The following is a 17,731-nucleotide window of genomic DNA, read 5'->3' as shown; positions in this document are numbered from 1 at the left end:
TCTACTTCTGTTTGAGAAATCTAATTTCACCTCTGACCTGGGGGTAGAGGGAGTCTGTGGCTCATATCTAATTTAATCAGTTTCGTCTCATCTCCTGGCCATTGATGTTGGTTCAGTGATAGGCAGGTGGCATTATCTGGACCAATTTCAAGGAGGGTTCTAAGGAAAAAAAAGTATTTCCTCATTCTGCTGAAGGAGCTTCTTCAAGTCTCTTATCTCTGCTCAGGCTCCCACAGCCTGGCTTTCTCAGTCTGTCTGTCTTTTTCTCTCTCTGTGCTGTGTGCTATGCTAAGTCGCTTCAGTCATGTCCAACTCTTTGCAACCCTATGACCCATAGCCTGCCAGGCTCCTCTGTCCACGGGATTCTCCAGGCAAGAATACTGAAGAATACTTTTATTTCCTACTCCAGGAGATCTTCACAACCCAGGGATTGAACCCACATCTCTTGCATGTCCTGCATTGGCAGGCAGATTATTTACCACCAGCACCACCCAGGAAGCTCAGATATATACCTATGTGAGTGTATGTTAAGTGGTTTCATTCGTGTCTGACTCTGCAACCCCATGGACTGTAGCCTGCCAGGCTCAGAGGTCCATGAGATTCTCCAGGCATAAATACTGGAGTGGGTTGCCATGCCCTCCTCCAGGGGATCTTCTTGACCCAGGGATCAAACATGCGTCTCTTGCATTGGCAGGCACTACTGCCACATGGGAAGCCCTGTTCTCTCTCTACGCCTCTGCAAATATGAAGCCCCAGATATGTGGTCTCAGGGCTATTGACCAGTCATACTACTACGTAAGGGGACCATTTATCCTTAGGACAGATAATGCTGGAGTCAGTCATACCCAAGACTTTTTTATATGTGAAACAATCCTCTTTTTCTTAAGCCAGTTGGGTTGGATTTTCCGTCACTTGCATGAAAATCCCAATGGATACAGTAACTTGTAGTAGGACTGGGACAGGACAACCTCATGTGGAAGAAAAGGTGGGGCCCAAGACAGATGAGAGCCAAACCAACATCCTCCAGGGTGCCCTGGAGCTGGAGCAGGAGACACTGGTTAAAGCCATGAGTGGGGGACCTATAGATTTTTGAGAGGAAAGACAATCCTTAGCTACCCCCTAATCCAGTATCCCAAATCCAGGTTGGACACCTCTCTCCCACCTATCTCAATACACAGACTATGAGCTCTAGGAGGACTGGATATTATCCAACCCCACACCTCTCTCCAGTTTACAGAAAGATAAACTGAGAATTGAAAAGGGAAGAAGTCTCTTGGAGCTGTGGTCCTGGGCACATAGAGACTGATGGGAGCTTGGATCCCAAGGACAGAGAGGATGCTGGGAACTGAGAACAGAAAGGGTACCAGGAGCTGAAGTCCAGTGGAGAACCTGAATGGAGGAGTTTTGGGTAGTGATGGAGATAAAGGATTTTCATAGTTGGCATATCCCAGTTTCCCTGATTGTCAAATGATGATAGAAGAGGTTGAAGTCTCCTACCTTCCATGGTTTCTCACTCTTCCTGGCTCATAAGGGTGATAACCCTGCACCAGGTCTACAAAGTCCCACAGAAGGGGGCTCGGGGAGACTCACCTCCCAGGAGGGAAAAGGGACCCAAGTCTGGAGGAGTGAGTCAGCACCAACGATGGGAGAGAAGTGGGGAGAGCTCATAGACAGTCAGGGACGAAAAGAGAGGCTGGGGCCGGAAGAGTAGGGACGCAGGGTGGGGAGGCTAGACGCTTGGGCGTCCACCAGGGCCTCTCCCACCCCAGGAATGATGCAGAAACACGGAGTTTCCGGGTGAGGACCGGGGGAAGGGTGAGACCTGACCCCAGCCCAGCCTAGCCCTGCCCTGGGAGGTCCTGAACCTGCCCAGATATCAGGCTGTTGCCTTCCCTCTCAAAGTGGCTCAGCTCACAGCCTGTCACATGACACTCTCAACCTCACACTCACCTGTCCACAGATTACCTCTCACTGTCACCTTTCCTATACCCCACTCCATGCTCACACCTTCACCTTCACTCCCCCTCTAGAATACGTTCACTTCCCCTCTGGAATATGTGCACCCCCCTTCACCTTCACCCACGGAATACCTCCACCTGTCCGGGGAACACTTCACCCACTCACTTTCCCACCAAACTCCCCCTCCCTGGACGCTCACAGCCTCACACACATCCTCACTCAACTCCCTCCCCTCCGCACCCACCCGCACCTTGGCGCATCCTTGCAACAGCACCCTCGCCTTTCCTACGACACGCTGCCCCTCACAGCACCTGCCCGCGCTCCCCTCCGCATCATAGCCCACCACTTCTGCCCTCACCCAGCGCCCGCACTCTCTGGCCGCGGGTCCCCCCGGCACACGCCCCCTGCTCGCCCCCACCCCCGGGCCCCCGAGCTCTCGGGCACATCCCCTCCTCCGATTCCCCGCATCCTCTAGAGGTGCCCTCTCCCGCGTTGCCCGGGGCCTCCCCGCTTCTCCCCGCCCCCGCCCCCGCGCCGGCCCCGCCCCGGCCTCGGTGCCCCGCCCCCCGGGCGGGCAGGGGGCGGGGCGCGGGGGGCGGGGCGGGCGGCGCGGGCGGTGCAGGTGCCGGGCCGGGAGCGAGCGGCGGCGGCGGCGGCGGCACCATGGGCCGGGCCCGGCGCTTCCAGTGGCCGCTGCTGCTGCTGTGGGCGGCCGCGGCGGGGCCAGGTAGGGTCGGGGGCCGAGGTCGGCCGGCTGGCCGGGACGGGGCGGGGGGCGCGCCGCGGTGACAGCCGGGCGGTCGCGGGGCCGCAGAGGCCGAACAATGCGCGCGGGGCCGGGCCGGGCCCCCCTCCCCGGGACAAAGCGCAGCGCGGGCCGGGAGCCGCGAGCCGGGAGCCGCGAGCGGGGGAGGGGGCGCAGGCCCGGCCACCGTGCCGCAGCCCCCCCAGCCCCGCACAGGCCCTGATCGCGGCAGGGACAAAGGGCCTGAGACCCCGCTCCAGCCCCAAGCCGGCCTTCTCGAGGCGGCCCCTCTGTCCTGTCCGGTCCCTGCGCCCCTCTGTGCGCCCGCCTCTGAGTCCCTCAGTCTCTCTCCTTGTCCCCCTACCCTTGTCCTCTGTCCCTCTGTCTCCAAGACTGCCCGTCTCTCTGCCTGTCCCCCTTTCTCCTTGCCTCCCTGTCCCCCGGCTCTCTAGCCTGTCTTTGTCCCCCATCTCTGTCCCTTGGTCTCTGTCCCTTTTCACTGGGTCACTCTGCCCGCCCCCCAGCATGCTCTCCATTCCCTTCTCTGTGCCCCTGTATTTCTTCCCCGTCTCTCTGTCACCTCTGTTTCTCTGTCCCCCACCTGTCCCATTCCCTTGTCCCCTCTCTTTCTGTCATTCCTGGTTCTCTAGCCCTCCCTGTCATCTGTCTCCCCCATTCCCCACTCTCTCCTGTCTGTATGTCCCACTGTGTCCCTGTCCCCCGTCTCTTTGCCTCCCCTATCTACTGTCACATCCTCCATCCTGGGCTTCCTCATCACCATCCTTCATTTCTGCATCTCTCTGTCCCTCTGTGCCCCTGGAGAGGAACTGAGTCGGGCAGGGCATCCTGAAGGGCCCTGGAGGGAAATGTGTGCATGTGTGTGTGTGTGTGTGTGTGTGAAGTGTGTGGGGAACCTTGGCATGTGGGCACACACGTGGATCCAACAGATGCCTTCCAAATGCTGCCCCTCCCCACCCATTCACACACCCAGGCCACTATCTACAGAGAAGCCCCCTCCAGGACATCCAGGGAGCCCTCCACGTTCCCTTATCACACACTGTGAAAAGCTGGAGTCCTCGAAGACAGGGTGACCCTGAGACCCAGGACAAGGTCAGGAAATGTCACCCCCACACTCACACTCTCACACTGTGTGTGCCTGGTACCTGCCACCAGTCACCCCCTCCCCAGCGGGGAAAGCCACTCGGGGTCAGGGGGGAACAGATAACAGGGAGGTAGCTGAGCCGGAGTGGTAGGGCCGGATGTCCTGTAGAAATTTGGGAGCTGTGACCAGATGGCACAGGGTTGGGGGCCTGCCTGGGTTTAAATTTTGGCTCGTGCCATTTGCCAGTGTAGCCAATGGCAAGCACCCTTCTCTCTCGGGGCCTCAGTTTCCCTTTCTGTAAAGTGAGGGTGTTGAACTCAGTGACCTGAAAGGAAAGGTACTCCAGCTTGGACGCCCGAAGGGGTTTCTGGCTAGCTGGGTGCAGTGACACCTTCCCCACTCCAGAGCTGAGGCAAAGTGTGCTTCCCGTCTCCTCAGGGCAAAGTGACAGGCTGAGAGTGGGCCTGTCACCCTCCACCTTGCTTTAGTCTATAGTCTTCTGTCATCGCTTCAGAACTTTCACCATTGCGTCCTTTCTTTGTGGCAGACAAGCCACAATTTCCCAGATGAGCGCTTTAGTACTTAAGCTACATCTCCATCCACTTTTGTTTCTCTTTGTTAGGCCAGCTCATAGACTCCTAGAACCAATCAATCCAGTGATCAGAGAACCTGAGGGTGTTTTAGAACCACTGGCTTCCGGAAGCCCTAAGTCTTTAGACTCTTGACACCTTTAAAATTCTAGAACCTCCCTGGCGTTTGCATTCTAGCCTCCGGACACCTTCAAAATTCTGAAACCTTTACCTCTTCGAGATCCTGAATCTTGACACCTCTGAGGTCTAGAATCGTGGGAGTTTGGATTCTCAGAATCAGAATACTGCCTAGGAGGACCAACTCCCCAGTTTGAGAATCTTTTCGCCAGCACTTCTGGGAAGGAGCTCTCCAGGCTTGTCCCTCCTGCGGTTTTAAAGTCTCTGCTCCCTGGTGCCCTAATTCCCTCTGTAAACTTTCTCTAGATGAAATGACGGGGGACTTTACCAGTTGGGAGAGAGCTAGGTGTCATGGGAAGCACTCTGGAACCGGGGCTCTCAGGTGTAGTTCTGGGTCCGCCCCTTCCCCATCCCCCTCTGAGCCTCACTTCCCCTTCTGTAAGGTATGGGCTAGGCAGCTGAAGTATCTGATCCCAGGGGGCCCACCCTGCTTTCCTTTTCATTGGCTATTTCTGAATGGCTTTGGCCACCGGATTCTTGGAGGTGTCCAGGGCCCCCACCTTCCACTCTTTGTCACTCCCCTTCCCGTCTCACCTTGCCCAGCCAGCAGGAGTGGGGACAGGAGCTGGGGTTCATTTACACCAGGAATATCAGAAAAGGATGATGAGATGTATGCCAACAGAAAGAAGGGTCCAGGGTGGGCGGGCGAAAGGGATTTAGAGAGGGATAGGTTGCCTGCCCAGAGATGCAGGCAGGCAGAAACAGACCCACAGGCCAGGCACTGGATGGCCCAGAAGGGAGCACGGGAAACAGACCTCCAGATCCAAAGAAAGGATGAAGAGGCTATTAAGAGTGGGGCTGGGGGGCCCTGATGGAGGGAGAGTTTGTTAATCCGGAATAATGTTTCCCTCCCCAGGGACTGACTCTTCCTGCCTCCTAGAGTTTAGGCTGGCCACTCTGAGAAGCAGGGTTCTGCCTCTGGCCCTCACCCACCCATGAGCCGGATGCCTGCGTCCCCAGAGCAGGGGGTCAGGTTCCCCAAGGGATTCCAAGACCTTAGACGCAGCAGGGCTGGGGCCTGGGGTGGGTTAATGTCGTGCGAGCCTGGCCTGTCCCCATCTTGGGGAACACAAAGGCAGCTTTCTCTCTCTGGGTGGGGTGGGGGTGGGGGGCCTGGACTCGCCAGCGCCCAGTGGCCTGTGGCACCACGACCCGAGCACCCACTGGTTCCCGCCTGTGCAGACCCCAGGCCCCTAGGTCCTCTAGGAACCAGGCACGGAGGCGCCTCAGCAGACACCCAGTGGGGCAAGAGGGCGGCTGCAGAGCCCGGGTTCTTCTGGAAGGGGGTGAATATAGAGGACGCTGGGGGTGGAAGAGAAGACAGCAAGGGCTCAGTGCACCCTTCCCGGAGCAGGAATTCTTTCCCTGACCCCACACCCAGGGGGAACCTCCGGAGGACTCCCCCACCCCCTGACTGGGCTCAAGGCCCGGAATCCAGGGAGTTTTGAATATCCCAGGAACGTGGGGGCCACAGGGGGAACTTTGTATGCGAGGCTGCTGACTCACCCCGACGCCCCCACCTGATGCTTGGCTCACAGACGGGAGGGGGACAGGAGGGCTGGGGAGACGGGGCTGTGGTTCTGGGGGGCTGATGGCTGTGGCCCTGGAGCCAAAAGTTCCCGGGAGGTCCTGGAGCCGGGGGCCTAGAGTCCTGGGTCTGAGGGAGCAGAAGTCTAGGGGGTTCCATGTTAGGGCGAGGAGGGGCTGGGGTCTTGGACTCTGGGTCTGAGGGAGGAGGGGCTGGGGGGCTTGAACTCCTGGGTCCAGAAGGAGAAGGGCACTGGGATCCCAGACTCCTGGGTCTTGACGGAGGGTGGGGTGCAGGTGCAGAGTCCTGAGAGAGGAAGTCCTGGGCGGGGGTCCCACTCCAGGTTTCTGAGGGAGGAGGGGCTGGGACCCTGATTCGCTGGGACCCTAGGTCCTGCGAATACAGGCGCCTTCACAAGGCTGAGCTGGGGAAGAATTGATGCTTTGTGTGAGGATGTTCGGACTCCGCCATTGATGGGGGGCTGTGAGGGGGGGGGTTCGGTCAGGATGCAGGGATGTACCACCTCCCTAGGGGAGGATGGGGGGGAGGAGGCAGGATGCCATGAGTCCCCTGGAGAGAAGATATGGAGGGGGCGGCTGTGACCTTCCCGGAACTGTGACCTTGAGACTCCCTTGGGTATTCGCTGACTCAGGACCCAGGAAGTGCTCCCCCCACTCCCTTTAGTCTCCGTGGAAACATCCACCAGCTGTGTAGTCTGGACCCCTGGTTCCTGAAGGAAGAGGGGGGTGAGGGCCCAGAATCCTGGATTTGAGGAGGGAGAAGTCTGGGGGCTTGCGACTTCTGGATTTGAGAGAAGATGCTGAGAACCCAGATTCCTGATCCTGATGGAGAAGGAAGCTCCTGGATCCTGGGAGAGGAGGCAGTTCGGGGGGCTGGATTCCTGGGTCTAAAGGAGGAGAGTGTTGGATTCTGGGTCTCCACACATCACCTGCTCAGCCACTCTTTCCCAAACCCTCCCTAGTCCCTTTTTTTTCCAGGCAGTTTAAAGGGCCAGTGCCCCAGTCACCAAAGCTCAACCCCTCGCTGACCAGAAAAGTCCTGCCTCACCACCCCCCAACCCCGAAACAAAAGCTCCTGGGACATTAATATTCCAGGCACAGACACTGTTGGTTACTGACTCCTCAGGAGGGGGAGGGAATAAAACAAAAGCCCCCCACCCTTACCCCATGTGCTCCCTCAAGCAGAGAGCAGGGGATATGTTTGGGGGCGGTGCAGACCCAGAGGTCCTGAGGGCACCCAAGAGATGTTGAGTTTCTGCCACTGACTGGCCTGGGACCCCTGAGCCTCATTCTCCGCATCTGTAAAATGGGGGGCTAGCCCTTGGGCTTGTCGAGGACCAGGATCCACGGATAGCCTTCAAGATGTTTTTTTAAAAAGTGCCCGATGTGCAAACAGGCCAGTTCAGTTTTCACAGGAATAAGCATGTTTCTGGAGGTTGTAATAACAGCAGCGCAGGGGGCTCCCTGAGCCTCAGGTTCTGATTTTTGTGAATCAGGCCCTGGCATCATCCCCACTTTACAGACGGGGCATCTGAGGCTCAGGAAGGTTAAGCCATCTGTCCCAGGTCACACAGATGGCAAGTGGTCCAGCTGGGATCAACCCAAGTGTTTAAGATGAGAATAATGCCATGTCACAAAGTTGTCGTGAGGCTGAAATGCCTAGCACTTGAGATTCAGGCATCTGTCTCCCCAGACATTTATCAAGGGTCAAGCACACATCCACACACTAGGGTGCAGCAACAAACCCGAGAGATTGCAATCCTGCCTTCATGAGTAACGGGGGACGGACAACCGACAAGTGTGCAAATGAATAAAATAATTTCAGTGAAAGTTCCATACAGGAAATAAAAGAGTGGTGATGAACTAGAAAGAGTTCTGGGGACTTCCCTGGTGGTCCAGTGGCTAACGGTGGTCCACGCTCCCAATGCAGGAGGTCTGGGTCTGATCCCTGGTCTAAGTGAAGGTCCCACATGCCTCGGGGCATGTGCTGTGACCCATGAGCTGTGACTACTGAGCCTGCGCACTCTAGAGCCTGTGCTCCACCACAGGAAAAGCCCACGCACTGCAACTGTCCAGCTGATGTGTTAAGACTGGTCTTGTGGGGAGGCAGGTGTGGAAGTAGGGAGACTCACGAGTAGCTCTTGAAGGACCAGGTCAGAGACAGTGTCACTGGATGATGTGACAAAGGTGAACAGGTTTGGGATATATTTTAGAAGCAGAATGGATAGATCTTGCTGATGGAGTGGCTGTTAGAGGTGAGGGAAAGGGTGAAAACGTGGATGATTTTTAGGTGTTTTGGCCTGAGCAACCAGGTTGTGACATTTACTGAGACTGAGAAAACATGGGAAGGAAAATGTTTGGTGCCAGGATTGGACATATTAAGATTGCTATTCAGGAAAGTGCTAGATAAACCCCTAGTTCAGTTCAGTTCAGTCACTCAGTTGTGTCCGACTTTGTGTGACCCCGTGAATCGCAGCACACCAGGCCTCCCTGTCCATCACCAACTCCCGGAGTTCACCCAAACTCATGTCCATCGAGTCGGTGATGCCATCCAGCCATCTCATCCTCTGTCGTCCCCTTCTCGAGATAAACCCCTAAGAGGGGCTTAAATTCACAAAACATTATATTCAAAGATAAAAGAAGCCGGAAGTTAGTATCGAAGGCTTTTATGACAATTCCACATCATCACCAGAGACCCAGGCATCTTCCAGGTCTCAGTTCCCGAACTCCATCACATGCTAGTTTCAGGCAGCACAAAGGTGACCAGGTGGAAAAAGGACTTGTCCCCTTTCTTTAAGAAGTCCCCTTCGACTTCCATGGTGATCCAGTGGCTAGGACTCTGTGCTCCTGATGCAGGGAGCCTGGGTTTGATCCCTGGTCAGGGAGCTAGATCCCACATGCCACAACTAAGAGTTGACATGCTGCAACTAAGACTTGGCATAGCAAAATTTAAAAAAAGAAGTCCCCTCGACAGTCACATGACACTTTTCCTGATATCTAGTCGGACAAAACTTTATCACGTGGCCTCACTTAGCTGCAAGGGAGTCTGGGAAATTTCTCTTTCTGCTGAATGTAGGGCAACCGTAAGGGCTACCCGGGTGGCTCAGTGGTAAAGAATCCACCGGCCAATGCAGGAGACACAGGAGATGTGGGTTCAATCCCTGGGTCGGGAATATCACCTGGAGGAGGAAATGGCAACCCACTCCAGTATTTCTAGTCTGGAAAATCCCATGGACTGAGGAGCCTGGTGGGCTGGACAGTCCATGGTGTGGGGCCGCAAGAAGTCGAACATGACTTAGCTGATGAGCACATCACAGGGCAACCACAAAGTACAATCAGGATTCTTTTACTAAAGAGAAAAGTATACACTAAAGAGTGTATACTGAGTAGGAAGCTAACTGTCTCTGCTTCCCCCGCCCTCTTCAGAATTAATCTTTTCCAGCCTTCAGCCCCCAAATCAGGTTACCTATCCCTCTTAGAGGGACTGAAACACTTCTCATGGGATTTTACAATGATTTATGTCTACCTCCCCATAAATCTTGAAGGCCTTCCAGGACAGGGACCTCATCTGACTCATTCCTGGGCACCCAGCCCCTGAAAACCTCCCTGCAGCACAAATGAATGAATGAGACAGAATGTAAGAGATATGAAAAAATCGTTATCCAGAATTTAAAGGTGAATAACCAGGGACTTCCCTGGTGGTCTGGTGATTAAGATTCCCTGCTTCCAATGCAGGGGGTATGAGTTTGATGCCTGGTCAAGGAACTAAGATCCCATGTGCTACATGGCATGGCCAAAAAAAAAAAAAAAAGTGAATAATCAAATCTGATGATAGCTCTTTCCTGCTTCAGTTCCTGGCCTTCAGGATAAAAGCTGATCTTGTAGCTTGGCTGAGACCCTTCACAAGCACATGTCACAGTCCTCACCAATGCTGGACACCTTTCACCCAGACAACCAGGAGTGGATGTGGGTGCAGGATACAGAACTGGGAGACCTCGAGGCAGATCCTGCCTCTGCCGCTCTCAGGCTGTGACCTTGGCCAAGTCATTTTCTTGCTGTGGAACAAATTTTCTCATCTAAAACATGAGAACTGGAAAAAGAAAACTGGGAATTGATAATAGTGCCTCCCTTATTCAGGTATTGTGATGATTAAATGGAAATTATATGGGTAATGCCCTTAGCACAAAGCCTAGAACAGAAATTGCCTAATAAACAGTAGCTATGATGGTTATTGTTATTTTGAAGATGACAGTGACATTGATGATGCTGATGATGATTAATCTCAGCTTTGAGCTTTACTCTGCACTGTTTACTTGGCTGGAAACGCCCCCTTACTAATCTCTTACTTCATTCCTCTGATGGATTAATCAGGGTAAGTTAACTGCTGTAACAACAGCCCTGAAATCTCAATGGCTTAACCAAAAAATGTATTTCTCACTCATGCTACAGTCCTGTGCAGGCAGGTTAACCCGGGGCAGAAAGTTAGGGCTCCAGACTCCTTCATAATCCTGTTCTCCTCTGGGCTCCTAGGAGTCCTCTCCATTCTGCCAGCATGAAGGATTGCGGGTGAGATGAACCAGGCTGGAGGAGGTGTTTCTCTCTTCTGCCCACAGCCCATTGGCCAGAAATCAGTCATGGGGCCCCATGTAAGCACAAGGGATCCTCGGAAATGTAGCCTAATAGTGTGTTGTCCCTTGAGGGCTTCCCTGGTGGCTTAGCTGGTAAAGAATCTGCCTGCAATGCGGGAGACCTGAGTTTGATCCCTGGGTTGGGAAGATCCCCTGGAGTGAGTGGGTACGGCTACCCACTGCAGTATTCTGGCCTGGAGAATTCAATTCTGTACAGTCCATGGGGTCGCAAAGAGTTGGACATGACTGAGTGACTTTCACTTCAGTGTGTTGTACCAATTAACTTTAGCCGTGTTAAGACACCCTCCAAAACATTGTGGCTTTGAACAGCAATTATGTTTTTTGCTCATGACTCTGGGAGTCAGCAGTTTGGACAGGATCAATCGGGCACTTCTCTTGGTCTCAACTGGGGTCACTCATGTGGCTGCAGTCACCTGGTGGTGCCACGGGGGCTGGATAGTCCAGAATGGTCTGATTCCCGTGGCTGGCATTTGGTGCTGGCTTTTGGCTGGGCTTCTCTCCCTCTGTGTGGTCTCTCATCCTCAAGGAGGCTGGCCTGGGCATCTTCACTCAACAGTGTCAGAGCATCAAAAGGGCATGAGTGGAAGCTGTGAGGTCTCTTGAGATCCAGGCTCCAGAACTCATTCAATATCACTTCTAGCAAATTCTGTTGATCAAAGCAAGTCACAAGCCCTCCCCAGGTTCACAGGGTCAGAGTGCTCCATTAATGGGAAGAGCAGCAGGAATTTCCCTGGTGGTTCAATGGTTGTGGTTAAGACTCTGCAATTCTACTGCAGGGGGTAGGGGTTCAGTCCCTGTTTAGGGAACTAAGATCCCACAAGCTGTGCTATACAGCCTTAAAAAAACCCAACAACACCCAAAACAGGAAAAGCAGCAAACTTAACTCTACAGGGATGAGAAGAATATCTCGCCCATCTCTGCAGACAAGTTAAAACATGTGCTCAGGTGTGAAAGATGGGGTTTGGTGAACACACAACAGTTTCCCATAGCCCGTGGATTGCTCACTCTTTAAAATATGGATCCAATGGAGCTTTCTTCTAGAATCTTCTCTGACCACTCATCTCCCTGGGTGGTCTTAGTCTCCGCTTCCTCTGGGCTCCCAGTGTGACCTGTGCTGCCCCACCCACCCACTCCTTAGATCCACTGGATCTTGATTGCAGCTCCTCTAGAGCAGGGGTCAGGTTTTATCCATCTCCTGGATTCCAGCCCACAGGAAATGTTGGGTGTACTGAACTGCATGAAAGGGGAAGGAGAGGTATTGGAAGTTTGGATGGGTGAGGACCCGAGGGAGAGAGCAAAGACTGAACTGTACCCCTCAATGAGTCTCTTATCCTGTTTCTCTGTCTACTGGTCCAGGGGCAGGACAGGAAGTACAGACGGAGAATGTGACAGTGGCTGAGGGTGGGGTGGCCGAAATAACCTGCCGACTGCACCAGTATGATGGATCCATAGTTGTCATTCAGAACCCCGCCCGGCAGACCCTCTTCTTCAATGGTACCCGTGGTGCGTGCTGGGGGGTCCAGAGCCTGAGTCTTGGAAGAGGAGAGGGCCGGGGACTGACCGAAGACAGAGCTGAGGCTCTGGTCTCCTGCATCTGAGGGAGGAGGGGGCTGGGGCCTGGACTCCTGGTCGTGTGAGAGGCCCTGAAACATTCTGGGTACCCAGGAGAGTGACTAGGTGGACACCTTAGACACCTGGGTGTGGTTGGAGAAAAGAGAGGGCCGAACTCTAAGCTTCTGGAAGAAAGGTGGGACTTCTGAGCTACGGATTCCCCAAGTTCACTCCCGCCTTTTCACTCTCTAGCCCTGAAGGATGAGCGTTTCCAGCTTGAGGAGTTCTCCCCGCGCCGGGTACGGATCCGGCTCTCAGATGCTCGCCTGGAGGACGAGGGGGGCTACTTCTGCCAGCTCTACACAGAGGACACCCACCACCAGATTGCCACGCTCACTGTACTGGGTAACAGCCTCCCCCTCCTCAGATCTATCCTGTCTCCTTTCTCCTTTGCTCATCCCTTATCCTGAGACTTGACCCTGGCTGTTTTTAACCTCCTGGACATCTGCTCCCAGTAAATATGGCCGGTTTCCCTGACCTCTTGCCTCTGTGTTTGACCCTTTGTTCCCCCGGTTCCCTGGAATCCTGCAGTTTGGTTACTCTGAGCCCACCTTGGTCTGTCTCTTGACCTCCCTCTTGTCCCCTTCTCCCTGTGGCAGTGGCCCCGGAGAATCCTATAGTGGAGGTCCGGGAACAGGCGGTGGAGGGCGGCGAGGTGGAGCTCAGCTGTCTTGTTCCACGGTCCCGCCCGGCTGCCGTCCTGCGCTGGTACCGGGACCGAAAGGAACTGAAAGGTATAACCTGGGGACGGGGATGGGAGTGGGCTGGAGAGGTGCCTGTAAAGGGCGAGACTTAAGAGACGGGGTTCCAGGAGATGTGGCTTGGGAAAGGCTGCTTTATATATGGATGGAGCTTGAGGAAGAGTGCATGGGTTTGGCGGACACTACTACTCAATATATTGGGCTTCCCTGGTGGCTCAGTCGGTAAAGAATTTGCCTGCAACACAGGAGACAATCTACAGCTCAGGAGACCCAGGTTCAGTCCCTGGGTTGGGAAGATCTCCTGGAGAAGGAAATGGCAACCTACTCCATTATTCTTGCCTGGAAAATCCCATGGACAGAGGAGTCTGGCGGGTTAACAGTCCATGGGGTCGCAAGAGTCGGACATGACTTAGCGACTAAACCACCACTCAGTATATACTTATTGAATATTGTTAGATGAGAGGACGTGGGGTGAAAGATCGAGGAGCTTTGGGAAGAGACACGGGGTCGTGGGCCTGGTTTGGATAGGGGCGTGGTTTGGAGGACTAGAGGCGAGGCTGTGGATAAGGGGTGGAGCTTGGCAAATAGCCTGCTTTAGGATTGGCCAGATGGGAGGGTGTGCCTTCAGTGGGCGGAGCCATAGCCCTGCCTTGACAGTTTCTGGGCGGGGCTTGGCAGGAGTGACCAGCGGCCAGGAAAATGGCAAGGTCTGGAGCGTGGCAAGCACAGTGCGGTTTCGTGTAGACCGCAAGGACGATGGCGGTATCGTCACCTGCGAGGCGCAGAACCAGGCGCTACCCTCCGGACACAGCAAGCAGACGCAGTACGTGCTGGACGTGCAGTGTAAGTGCCTGGCAGGCCAGCGCCCGGCGGGGAAGGAGGGTTCCAATGCGCCTGCCACCTGCCCCCGGGAGAATTCCTAGTCCTGCATAACCCAGATAACCACTCTCCCATCTCACTCCTGCCCACAGACTCCCCCACGGCCCGGATCCATGCCTCCCAAGCTGTGGTGAGGGAGGGAGACACATTGGTGCTGACGTGTGCTGTGACGGGGAACCCCAGGTGAGCTTTAGGGTCCTAGATTCCTGGGTCCTGGGGAGAATAGGTGATCCGGAAACCTGAAGCTGGAAGAACAGAGAGGGCTGAGACCCAGCCTTCTGAATCCTGAGAAAGAAGGGATCTGGGGCTAGATGATGAGGAAGGAGGCTGTGGGTCCCCCAGTCTCCTGGATTCTGAGGAAGGGGCTGAGGGAGGTGGGGGCTAGGATTCCTGAGATCCTGCTGATGGGTGGAAGTTGGGCCGGGACTCTTGGTTTTCAAGGAAGGAAAGGTCTAGTAAGGATTCTCTTATTTGGAGATGTCGCATATCTTGATTTCTGAGACGTCAGAATTGGGTGCTGACACCTGCGTCCCTAACTCTCATTATATCCCCGCCCAGGCCAAACCAGATCCGCTGGAACCGGGGTAATGAGTCTTTGCCAGAGCGGGCGGAGGCAGTCGGGGAAACGCTTACGCTGCCCGGCCTGGTATCCGCGGATAATGGCACCTACACCTGCGAGGCGTCGAACAAGCACGGCCACGCGAGGGCGCTCTATGTGCTCGTGGTCTACGGTGAGGACCTGGGGGCAGTCCTCCCCGTCCTGGGTGGGACTGGGCCTTGGAAACAGGAAGGAAGGATTGGAACGTGTTTGAGGCGTCGACCTATGCAAAGAATGATTCCGGGGGGTCAAAAACCCACAGAGTTCTTACAGTTCTGGGACCAGACTGATTGTCTGGATTCAGATTCAGTTCTGCAGCGTCCTGTTGCAGGTAACTTTGTGCCTTAGTTTCCTCATCGGTAAAGTGGAAATAAACAACAGCACCTACCTCATAGGGTTGTTGTAAAAATTATGAGCTAAATATAGAAAGCAGTTGGAGGTCGCTAGCACAAAGAAGTGTTATGTGTTTAGCTCCTATGACGGTGCGGCAGGAATTTTGGAGTGGCTGGGCCCTAGATCAGCGGTTTAAATACCTGGAGCGTTTTAAACAAGATGGGAAGGGATTTAGGTCTGAAGTCAAAGAAAAAGGATGTGCTATTTCTGTTCTCTGGGGAATGAAGTGGGGGGAGGAGGCAGGTAAGTATTAGCGAAATGACTGGGGGCCAAGTCAGGCAGTGTACAAACCAACAAGCGTTCCTTGAAGAAGTGGAACATCAAGAATGGCGCCAGGAGCTTTGTTCAGTGACAGTGTCGTAGCCAATGAGATTTTTCCAAGGCGCAATTATTGCTAATTGGGGGGGGGGGGGGGCGGGGGGGAGGCGCCAGGGGAAGGGCCCACCAGGTGGCGGTAATTTGCGAGGCGTGGAACGTTAAGGGGGCGCGGTTGGACGTGGCTGCAGAATGGTTTAAGACATTGCCAGCTATGGGCCCGGGCTGGGACCGTCCTCTGATGACCTGGGCCTGCGCCCTGTCCCTCTGGCAGACCCTGGTGCGGTGGTAGAGGCTCAGACGTCTGTGCCCTACGCCATTGTGGGCGGCATCCTGGCGCTACTGGTGTTTCTGATCATCTGTGTGCTGGTGGGCATGGTCTGGTGCTCGGTACGGCAGAAGGGTGAGTGGGGGCGGGGTCAAATTCAGCGACGGGTGTGGTTGGTTGTGGCGTCCAGAAGAGGGTGGGGCCTAGAACCCGATTTGACAGAGGGCGGGCGTAGATCCAGGATTGGAAACTTGAGGCCCAGATCCCGAAAGGGGCGGGTCTTTCGGTCCAGTATCCTAAAAGGGGTTCAGGGTTGGAGCTGAATAAAGGACGTTTACGTTTGAATTCCTAATTGGCGAATTCGTTGGGAGCGGATCAAGGGGATACTACCTAGAGAACGGATAAGGGTTGATCTTTCAGTGAACTTGTGAAGTACTCCTAATTCTGCTTTTCTCTCTTTCTCTGCCCCTGTTTTGCTCTTCCCTGGACTTGACTCTCTCCCTGTATGTTCCATCTCTCCCTCTTCATCTGATGTGTTTTGTCTGCCTCCCCGTCCAACTCCTGGGTCCACACGTATCTGTGGCCTCTGCCGGGGGGGGGTCTGTCACCCCTCAGGCTCCTATCTGACCCATGAGGCCAGTGGCCTGGATGAGCAGGGAGAAGCGAGAGAAGCCTTTCTCAATGGCAGCGATGGACACAAGAGGAAAGAAGAATTCTTCATCTGACCCCACCTCCACCCCAGGCCTGGGCCTGGGCTGGGGTCCACCCCACTGCCAGCTGCAAAGACATTTACCAGAGTCTGGGATGGTGGGCTTCTCCCCCCACCACTAACACCTCAGACGCTTGGACAGGGATGGGGGTGTTGGCTGCCTGGGTCTCTACAAGGGCCAGAAGCAAGGGCCCAGAGGTCTGGGTCCCCCGATGGGGGGGCAAGGGCCAAAGGTCCAGACCCCCTAAGTCCAGGGAGGGCGGTAGGGATTGGGTTGGGGTAAGATAACTGGGGGAAGGCCAAGGCCCCTAGGCTGCAGTCCCAGGTCTTGTGGGGAGGGGTCAGATTCTGGGAAGGGTGGGGTGGGCAGGGAAGGGGAACAGAGATTTCTTTGGGGGTCCCAGACCCCATGCCAGCCATTGTAGGAGTTCCACAGAGCTCTGGGCACCTCTTTGCAAAGCCATGTTTGCACGGTGGGGGTAAGGGTGGGGGGAGGGCGTGGAAACAGGGATTCTGTGTCTTTGTGTCATAACTTTGATGGGGGCGGTGAGGGAGACAGCCCCAACTTTGCTCCAGTCCCCTTTCCCCAGCTCCTGGGCTCTCCTCCCCTCCTCCCTCCCCCCACATCTGTCCCATCCATCTTTGTCTCTCTGTCCACCCACTCCTGGGGGGGCCTTCCCCATCTCTCCTCCAGGCCCCCCGGGGAGGGGGAAAGGAGTCTGGGGGGAGGGTGCATTGCTCTCTATGGTTTTATATATAATATATTAAAAAAATAAAAAATCTGTATGAAAATATCAGATTGCACCCCCTCCCCCCCATTCCTGGCTTTTGCCCCCTTTTTCTTGTTTAAAAAACAAAACAAAACACATTTTGTACGGGGCGGGGAGGGGAATGGGGAGGGGGTTTGGCAATCCCACTAACCACCATTAAACTGAGGAGAGAACAAGTTTTTGGGGTGGCTGTGTGTCTGTCCCTCTGCCCAGACCTGCACCATGTTGGGAGGGGGAGGGAGGGTGATAATTGCTGGTGGACTGTATAGGTCAGGAAAGGGTCCTTACATCTCTAAGGACACCTCCACCCTCCCAAGAAACCTGGGTTTTTTCTGGTCAGTCTTTAAGCCAAAAAGCACTGTCTTGTCCTTTCAGTAGCCACTGAGCTACCCTATCCCCATCCAGTAGCCTGGACACTTCCCCTGCCTTATCCCCAGCTCTGACGTCAATCTCCAGAAGACCTTTCAATTACTCACATTTTGCACTGTCAAAACCTGTCCCTGCCAGCTCAAAAATCTTTCCCTAGCTCTCCGTTTACCTCTAGACCAAGTCAAAGCTCCTGAGCCTGGCATTCCTGGCCCCTCATTCATTCATCTAAATTTTAAACAAGTGATTTTTATTTTCAAGTAAAAAATATATTAACCTTACTTTGTACAAGGTGCTGCTCAAAGGGCTGGAGATGCCACGGTGAATAAAACAGGCAAAAGCTAGGTGTTC

General features: G+C 54.7%; 1 protein-coding gene across 2 annotated transcripts; it reads left to right on the top strand.

Annotated features, from left to right (window-relative positions):
- Positions 1-2,555: 2,555 nt before the first annotated feature.
- CADM4 (cell adhesion molecule 4) lies at positions 2,556-17,191 on the top strand. Of its 2 annotated transcripts, XM_024979142.2 has the most exons (9): positions 2,556-2,686; positions 12,127-12,273; positions 12,574-12,726; positions 12,981-13,115; positions 13,761-13,925; positions 14,054-14,144; positions 14,520-14,692; positions 15,542-15,670; positions 16,151-17,191. In XM_024979142.2, exons 1-9 carry the CDS (start codon positions 2,623-2,625, stop codon positions 16,258-16,260), a joined length of 1,167 nt encoding a protein of 388 aa, XP_024834910.1. In that variant the 5' UTR covers positions 2,556-2,622; the 3' UTR covers positions 16,261-17,191. The 2 variants fall into 2 exon arrangements, with proteins under 2 accessions (XP_024834910.1, XP_024834911.1); XM_024979143.2 differs by lacking the exon at positions 12,127-12,273 and having other exon boundaries at positions 2,585-2,686.
- Positions 17,192-17,731: the final 540 nt, after the last annotated feature.

Source organism: Bos taurus, chromosome 18 (assembly GCF_002263795.3).
Source record: "Bos taurus isolate L1 Dominette 01449 registration number 42190680 breed Hereford chromosome 18, ARS-UCD2.0, whole genome shotgun sequence".
In the NCBI taxonomy this organism is placed as follows: Eukaryota; Metazoa; Chordata; class Mammalia; order Artiodactyla; family Bovidae; genus Bos; species Bos taurus.
This window is presented reverse-complemented; position numbering and strand designations above follow the sequence as displayed.